The sequence below is a fragment of the Saccostrea echinata genome, unplaced genomic scaffold (genome assembly GCF_033153115.1).
Source record: "Saccostrea echinata isolate AGI-Se365-2 ecotype Australia unplaced genomic scaffold, CSIRO_AGI_Sech_v1 ptg000032l, whole genome shotgun sequence".
In the NCBI taxonomy this organism is placed as follows: domain Eukaryota; kingdom Metazoa; phylum Mollusca; class Bivalvia; order Ostreida; family Ostreidae; genus Saccostrea; species Saccostrea echinata.
The window spans coordinates 893,235-902,690 of record NW_026889781.1 but is presented as its reverse complement, the minus strand read 5'-3'; the positions used below and the strand labels follow the sequence as shown (position 1 = coordinate 902,690).

The window sequence follows — 9,456 nt, the reverse complement described above, 5'->3', positions numbered from 1 at the left end:
TTCGCTTCTCTAACATGTATTAAAATGAGTCATTCAAGTTTCTTTTGGAAAAAAAAAATTATTAGGACACTTACGGTAATATGAATAGGGAACCGGCCACAGCATGCGGTTCGCCATTCGAAAAGTCAATAGGGAATGGGAATAACCTTCTACATTCTGATTGCCCTACTTTAAACCTGCACATTCTAGAAAAAAAACGCCTCATTTATGTGAAGTTAACGCAACAACAAATATTTTTTTTTATTTTATTTTTTATATGACTGCCGTCACGAGAAAAGGGTCCGTAAGGTCAAAATTTCACAAATTGACTTTTTGATAAATAATAATAGTCTGACACTTTCTGAGTTCAAATTTATCAAGGTTTCAAAGATATCACGTTTAAAGTTATCACAGATTTTACAAGCATTTCAATCAGGCGCCTCAAAACCGCTTTTACGTTACACATTGAAAAAATATAACGTTGCGTGGCATCAATTCCCTTTCCAACATTCATTTATTAATAAATGACCATTGTTTTCACTACCAAATTCATGAGACAAGATTTTATTACTACCTGTATTTTCAACTGATGTCTATACACTGAATGCACTTGCCAATCTAGAGAATGTGAGTCGATTGTAGGGGGGAGGGTCACCCCCACCCCCGCACATACATAAAAATAGGTTTCTCGGCTTTGAGGAAGTATTTTTTTTTCTGGTTGTAAAAAGATATCTGAGTCGATTTTTTTAAAAATCGAGTGGATCTTCCCACACAAATACATGTACCTTGGTAAAATTCCTGGATTTTTGCATGCACTAAAGCGAATATTAAGTTTTTTCCTTTTAAAAAATTGCCTTTATTCATTCAATTTTACATGTTCTGCCTTAATGATCATAGTATAAAAACAAAATAGAGTTACACAATAATGTTTTGGACCTTTTCATAAACGTTTTATTCCGTAAATGAAATTGATACTTTTTGAAACTGCTTATTTTAGCATTTGAATCTACATGCTACTGTAACAAGTGTGTGCACTTATAATTGGTTTTGCAGATACAATAACTTATTATCCTTATTCCTCATCAGGAGCTGGACAGGTAAGGTCCTTTTTGTGGTCTTTTACAAAAGGTCTGATGTACTTAAATAGATACAATTTTCTCTCAGCAGAGAGCCCACCTGCAAGAGGAAAAACAATGCATGAATCAATATTCCTCACGTGAAATACATGGTGAAGGACCTAAAAAATTTCTAAAATTTAATACCTTTTACCAAAGTCGTTGGTAGATTCGTGGCAGAAAAACTAGCACCCTGGTCCTGAAGAATCTTGATTGGTTTCTCCGCATCTGTTGACTTTCCTGGCTGCATTGCACTAAATCTAAAATGATATAATTTTCTGATCCTTGGAATTGCTAAAAAATCCGCAGATAAAAATGACGTCCAGTCATACCATTGAAAGTCATTTTCTACCACTATGGCCTGATTTCCAACGGCAGATTTACAAACAGTTCTGTTTAAATCTTCAAGCGAGTCATTGTCAGTCCTACAATAAAAACCTGTATATATTAGTAACTTTTATCCAAATAAAAACATTTCTTTAATCATGTCTGTCAAAGAAATTATAATAAAAGAGGAAAAAAGACTTTTAGTTAGAATGAATACATCTTACTGACCGACGATACAATTTCTTAATGTAGGCAAATCCTGCGTCTACTAAGCACTTTGTATGCCCAGGTATTTGCATTGTACGGGTTATTTCTGTATGAAGCCCAGTAAGTATTCTCCATGCAAGATAGACCAACATGTAACGGTTCTTTTTCTGTCCTACAAAATATAAGACCATTAATAAACGTTAAGAACATTTTTATAAAATGGCAGTTATTGAAATGGATGCTTCAGACGTAAATATAAATGAGCAGTGCTTTAAACTTAAACAGAATTGATCACCTGCACAATTATCGCAGTGGATTTTACAAGACATCTCTCCACACCCGTAGTTTTGTAATGTTTGGTGCAAAAGAGTGATTACTGTGTTAGGACCGTGTGCCTTTGTACCATCCACTCCAATCGTCTGGTCCTTGTCAAAGAGATAGTTATACTGCTCTTTGCTCCCTTCCATACACACCCCAAAAGAGCTGAACCTTTCTAGGTGAGGTGAAATAAAGCGGACCCTCTAGTCTGGCATGGTGTGGAATGGTGAGCTGCTGGGCAAAGTCGAAGGTGTAGTGCACGTTGTACAAAGAAGTTGACGATGACTGTCGACCTACTGGGCGATGTCCATATTCTTCCAATTCACTCCGTGCAGCCTGGACGCTTTCTCTGTATATCATGTGTTCACCTGCTCGTAATGTGGAACATACGTTACATTTGATTATTGGTGAATCCTCATGACATTTGAAAAATTTAACTGATTTATAAAATCATTTTCAAAAATATAAACAAAAGATTATGAAATAGAATAAAGAAATATAGGAATTCTACCTTGCGAAACTTCAATGTGATATTTAAATGCGTCTAAGGCCATCAGTTTATCTTCTTCTGTGACAGCAGCTGTTACTTGATATCTCAGCTTCTCACATTTAGAACACATGTCTGCTCTTGGTGAAGCTATTTTTATATGTGACATGCAGGTAAGCCATATCCCCTTGAGTGATCACAGTTCTACGGCTCTTACCTGACTCTCTTCACAGGCTACTTTGTATTTTAAATGGATGTCTGCTTTCGTCGTCGAAGCTGCTAGTAAAATAGATGTCTCCGAAGCATCATTAGCATGTGGTACAGCTGGCAATGGTATGCCATTTTCTTCACCATATCTCAAAATAAAATTTACTACTCTCTTAATATCTTGGAATTTCAAAGTATGCTTAGGTTTTTTGCCTTTGTTGCCATGCAACCTTGGAACAGGACCATTTTTCTTTAAATGCTGAACAATGTTTTTCAATCGTTCTTCCCCAATGTCGTGGATGAACAAAAATGCTTCCTTGCATATTTCGCAATCGTCATATTTGTATGCGAATCTTTGCCTCTTTTTTTACTCAAATCATCGCCGATACTTTTACTTTTTAACTTTCCCATTATATACATATCTTGTTTGTCTTTGGTAAGTTCTCGCATTGTGTAAATGTGATTGGTGATTTTCTCAATGTGAAACTTTTCATAACATTTTGATTGACAGGCACAACCGCTTTTAACCGTTTCTTTTACCAAGAAATCTTCCTCAAAAATTGTTGCTGTATCATTGTCTTCAAAGAGATCATAATTCCTGGAAAGTCTATTAATTGTTTCTCCTTCTGTTTCATTTGTATTTGCAAGAACAGTATCGTTTTCGTTGTCAGTGACATTGTCTCAATACTTTGTAAAGCTCTTGAAAAATATTCCGCATTAACTTGATCTAATTCCTATACAAAAACACAAACACAGTTCAATTTGGATATATTTCTCTAAACTAGGTAAAATTAATATGAAATACTTTTTTTATCAGAAAAAAATAATTTTATGTATCAATTTCTTTATTTCATTATTTATTACTTATTCGCTTTGAACTTATATACAGTCCGGGATCATTAAATCACACCGTTCAATAGTTTTTTTTATTAGAGCGCAATACTATAGCTACGATAAACAATCTAAAAAATAAATTACATAAACTTTCTGGAAGCGTAGCGAATCACTATATATTAATTTTTTTAATAGGTTTTAGAGTTTTAAGATTTTTATTTAATATCAAGTTTCTGTTTTACGTACTAAATACTTAAAAAAAATTATTAATGATACGATTCCAAAATCTTCAATGAATTCTCACACATTTTCACCGCGCAGACCATACACGTACATGTACACAACTCTCCTTAACATTAGTTTTCATTTAACAGTCAAGCCAGTGTTTGTGTAAGAGGAAATAAAAAAAAGAAATGATTTAGGCAATATTTACATTTTTTTCAGAAAAGAATGTAACGGCACTAAAAAAAGATATACATAAATTATTCTCTCTCTCTCTCTCTCTCTCTCTCTCTCTCTCTCTCTCTCACACACACACAAAGACATCATATCATGAAATAACACTCAGTCAAAGTTAAAACGTAAATAGTATTGGGAAACTTGTATCTCTCTCTCTCTCTCTCTCTCTCTCTCTCTCTCTCTCTCTCTCTCTCTCTCTCTCCCTATATATATACATGTACATGTATCACTATGTATCAATGTATTATATCTAGAGTTGACATCGCGATTCGTGTGTATTGAAGGTCGCGATAAGTTATAGGCCGAAACACCCAATATGATATGCATAATTCCAATTAATGAAATACATATTCTACATAATAATAATGTTATTAATAATATTTTCTATATCAATTTATATATAATTTGAAAAGAAAAAATGTCCTTTACCTGGAAATCCATTTCTACTTTATTTTCATTGTTCATCAACACATCAAATGCAGCCGACAAAAATCACTTCAGTGTTTACAATACCGCGACTTTGACGTCGTTTTCTGAGCATTGTGACGTCGTATGATAAGGGCCCTTTTCTCGTGACGGCAGTCATATATATATATATATATATATATATATATATATATATATATATATATATATATATATATATATATATATATATATATATATATATATATGTATATACATGTATATATATATATATATATATATATATATATATATATATATATATATATATATATATATATATATATATATATATATATATATATATGTATATTTCTTTTTACATTTGTGGTTCTTGTTAATATACATTTTGTTACATGATCTGGTAATACTATGCATCTTAACTATGAATATCTTTTTTAATAAAAGACAATCCCACAATGTGTGTGTATATCTAAATAAACATTTTGTGATGAATCCAATACATGAGGTATTATCTGTACTATTAAATACACTTTGATTAGTTATCGATTAGTTTATACTACAAGTAAATACGGAAAACATAACTAAATAGTAGGTTTTCCAAACCTTTGAAAAGAGGTCAAATTTTTCTGTGCACTTCCAAAACTAGGCCATTTACATCAGGACATAATTGTGTAAAGATAAGAAGAAATAGCCGATACCAATTTGGAGAAAATTCTTAGATAAGAAAGTACAAGACTTTGTAACTGAAATACAATGTCATCATTCTTATTTTGCTTTCTAATGTTTCTTCATTTTGAGGGATGCTTTGGAAATATCGAAAATGGGGCCATTCCAAGGTTGGAGAGAATGATTGCAGATTTGATAGAAGACAACGAGGCAATAAGGGAAAAAAATGGCGATTATTCAGGAGGACAACAAGGAGTTGAATCAGAAGATTGACAAAGTCTTGATGGAAAACAAGCGGATTAAACGGGACATGGAGGACCAATCAAAGGCGAACGCTCTTCAGGAGAAGAAAATCTCGAAAATGGAACACACGGTTGCTGATATGCAAAAGACTTTGAAGAATTGTGAAATTCAGAAAACATCAATACTTAACACAGGGCAAAAAATATTGCAGAAAGAAGAATTATTCAGACATGAAGACAATCATACAGCGCCTCTGATCAATGGTACAACATTTGACAATACACAAGCACACAATTTACCTGAAAAACTGAATATCTATAACGAACAGCGCAGGAGGGTTCAACGATTACTGATGACGGGTAATAATTTTAAATTTACTGCCATTGATACTGTAACTGTTTTTTTTTCCACTATGCCATAATTACGCGGAATTATATTTTTTGCAAACTATGCATTTTTCTTGTATTGCCATTGTATGTTGTAAATTTAAGTCATCTTAGATTACTTTCCTTGGAACATTTAAGATAAAGTACGCAGTATGTAGACTTAATCTCATGTAGAAAATGTACCATAGTAAGTTATTATTTAAGGCCTGAAAGAAATACTTCCATTTCAGAAATGAATTCTTAATGGTGCTTCTTTATGTAATTAGAAAGGAAATTAGTTTTGCAAAACCTAAATGATAAACCATATAGGAATACTATAAACGTACAATTTGTTGTGTACTCTATTTAGCGCCTTTTGCAGAAAGAAGCCTCTGATAAATCAAGTACACGGTATTTTGAGCAATATCTTTCAGTTTGCTACATGTACCTACATCTAATAAAAACTTTTTATATATATATTTAGATACGTTTTGCACATGAGTGATGCACATTACACATTTAGCTTAGAACAAAATAACTATCTAAAGGCATTTACCCTTCCTAGGCCATATTTTTAAAAATCATTTCTTGATAGTAACTATGTTTCATTTTGATTAGCATTATTTTTGTTCAATTCAGTACAGTTTATGAAATTTAGATATCAAAAGATACAAATTTACAATAAAATAATGTTGTCTCGACAATATAACTCTTATTTGTTTTCCTGCTCGAATATCTTTTGATAACTGTTCCTATTAAATACATATGTTAAACTACCTTCTTTACAGATATCCCACCTACACCTGCCGATTGTGTTGCCTTCTTTTCTTTCATGTCCAAGTCGGAGAATCACCCAGGCCAACATCAGACAATCATCTTCGATGTTGCACATACAAACGTCGGCAGTAACTACAGTCCACATACTGGTGCCTTCACTGCTCCCAAACATGGCGTGTATGCATTTACTTGGAAAATATATGCCAGCTCTGGCGGATTCATTTTTACGGATTTGGTCGTCAACTCCAACTCTGTATCTGGGTCATTTGCTGGTGCTCAAAGTGTCAGCACTATAGTTTCGTCAACAGATATGGTCATTTTAGAATTGAACCAAGGCGATGAGGTTCATATTCGTACACAACCAGACGTGGGAGTGAGTGGGATTTTACAAAGCACTCGCCGATACCGATCTACTTTCAACGGCTGGAAACTCTTTTGAGAATAAACTATCAAATGAATAAAATTCAAAGGAATCCATTCAATTACGTTCATTTTGCATATCTTACATTTCTTTTGTCTTCTGACCTAAGTGTACAATGTGTTAATTAATTTATTGTTTCTCATCTGTATATATATATATATATATATATATATATATATATATATATATATATATATATATATATATATATGATTGCGCCCATGACAAAATGGCCTTATGGCAATTTTGCTAAAACAGAGAAATAACGTCATAAAGATTTGACGTTGCAGACGGTGAGCGTCGACGCAGATTTTTTTTTATCCACGTGTTTTACGTTTTAACTCGTCTAGCTCACTTTTGTCGTTGTTCTCAACCATTGAAATAATTATTTATTTTCATTTATATCTTTAATTCACGTCTTGATCTTCTAGTCCACTGATATTAATTAAAATATTTAGAATTTTATTCGAGACCCGTTTCTTTACTACATGTTATATTGTAGCTTTATACGTCTCTGATCTGGGCTATGCATTTCCTATACATGTATAGAAGCTTCAGACAAGGTGATTTTCTGGATAATTGAATATGGATGAACGAATGCGATTTTGATATATAGACAAATTGAAGTTATTTGTTAGACACGGGTATATTATCAAAATATTGCAGAGGAAATCGTTTTCCTGTATAAGATCCGCCCCACCATTCTCAACACATCGATCATGTAAACATTGCAGCAGTGGTACATCGTGCATAAATTTTTGTTGTAAAATGCTTTAATTGCCAAAAATTTGAAACTGATCACACTTCTTCCAACAGAAAAGAAAAGTATTCTTGTAAGTTTTCACAAATCTAGCAACGAATGACAGACGTGATATTGTTTTTAAGAACTATAAATGAAAACAAGAGAGGTAACTCTGACAAGCGAGATACTAGAGAGGTACCAGAGAGGGACTTTCTTTTTTTTTTAAACACTATTCAACATCAACATACTCCTACAAATTTGCTCCCGTAGTATAAGAAATATTTTTAAAAATCTTTCTTATCATCAGTTAAAAAACGTTTTAATTGTAAGTATTATTTTTATATTTTCTTTAAAAGTATTTTTGAAAGCTCATGGAACTAGCTGCTGTCAAAGTGAAAGAGAAAAAAACCAGACTTTCATTTATTATTTAAATCTGTTACATGTGCATCTATTTATTTTAACATGAAATTATTTTTTAAAATAACTTTAATTTTATTTTTTTTTTTCAGTAATAATTATCATAAATTTGAATAAAATGAAATTTTAAAAAAAATCGTTTCGTCTTATTTTTGTTGTTGCCACTTTCGATGTAAGTACTTGAAAACAAACAAAAACTACCGAATGAAATAAAATTGTTCTAATTGTTCTAGCTTAAAAAAAAAGTTTACATGTATGTATACCTGATGTGTGTGTATGTGTGTGAGAGAGAGAGAGAGAGAGAGAGGTTACATTAAATCCAGTTTATTAATACAATGTGAAACTTTAATGAAAAGGCGAATTTTCAAAAACACAACAATATTGTATTATGAACAGAAATCTCTATCTCTTTTTTTTCTTTTGCTGTCTATTTATTTTCAGTAACTCGAAAATATAACGTTTGGTACTCGTGTTGTGCATAAAAAAGTTCAAAGGTTTTAGCTTTATCTGCATTTTTTAGTTAATGCAGATAAAGCTAAAACCTTTGAACTTTTCCTAAAAGTCAAATATATATAATGCTTGTCCAATCTAATTAAAATTAGATCTTCCATTCGCTCCCCGATTTTTATATGTCCTCGCGACATATAAAAAATCGGGGAGCGAATGGAAGATCTAATTTTAATTAGATTGATGCTTGTCATTCATAGAATCTCAGCATTGTATGTCATTACAGTTCTATTATCAAACTCGTTTTCTTATTGAAATAATAATCTCAGTTATCGGTTTAGTATGACATTGCTTAACTTGCCGTTGAATTATGTAAACGGGCTGATTTTGTTATTTGGATTTATTGAAATAAATCTGGTTAAGATCAAATTCTATTTAAACAGGCATTGTACAAATTAAATTAAATGTTAAAAATATACTGCACAAAAGACTAAGAATATGTTTGCAAGTTTTTATTTTTGTGGCAGTGCAGGAGACCGGGGAAGAGGGCCAGGGTCATTTTATATTACCGGGACCTAAATATTTTACAGTGTATCTGTAAAGCTTTACAAGGATAAGCATATCCTAGTCTCTTGCATGGGGCCAGAATGGAATTTTTATATTGTAAAACTTCACCTGAATCAACGATTTAAGATATAAGATATTATCCTGGAAATATTGACTACTTGCTAAATGTTCATATCTTTTTAAGGATAAATATTTTTGTTTTGTTTTTGTTTTTGTTTTTTGTTTTTTTTTTTTTGTTTTTTGTTTTTTTTTTTTTTTGTTTTGTTTTTTTTTTTTTTTTTTTCAAATTGAAATACTGTATGTGTACTTAAAAAAGCGGGCTTCATATTTTGGCGCAGACAACGATGCGCTGATTTATGAATACCGCTAAGAAATCATTTATAAATACAATATACGGCAAGGACATGCAAAGCGCTAATTCATGATTTCGTCAACAACTCCATACCCAG

General features: G+C 31.9%; 1 protein-coding gene and 1 pseudogene across 1 annotated transcript; one reads left to right on the top strand and one right to left on the bottom strand.

Annotated features, from left to right (window-relative positions):
• Positions 1–1,051: 1,051 nt before the first annotated feature.
• LOC133197847 (uncharacterized) lies at positions 1,052–3,090 on the bottom strand (annotated as a pseudogene).
• A 2,164-nt stretch (positions 3,091–5,254) lies between these two features.
• Positions 5,255–6,852, top strand: LOC133197846 (uncharacterized). The gene is made up of 2 exons (XM_061334035.1): positions 5,255–5,630; positions 6,425–6,852. Exons 1-2 carry the CDS (start codon positions 5,255–5,257, stop codon positions 6,850–6,852), a joined length of 804 nt encoding a protein of 267 aa, XP_061190019.1.
• The last annotated feature ends 2,604 nt before the right edge of the window (positions 6,853–9,456 follow it).

Coding starts and splice junctions, on each gene's coding strand:
- LOC133197846 (XM_061334035.1), top strand. CDS start 5,255: ATGGCGATTATTCAGGAGGACAACAAGGAGTTGAATCAGAAGATTGAC. Junction 5,631..6,424: donor TCAACGATTACTGATGACGG/GTAATAATTTTA, acceptor CCTTCTTTACAG/ATATCCCACCTACACCTGCC.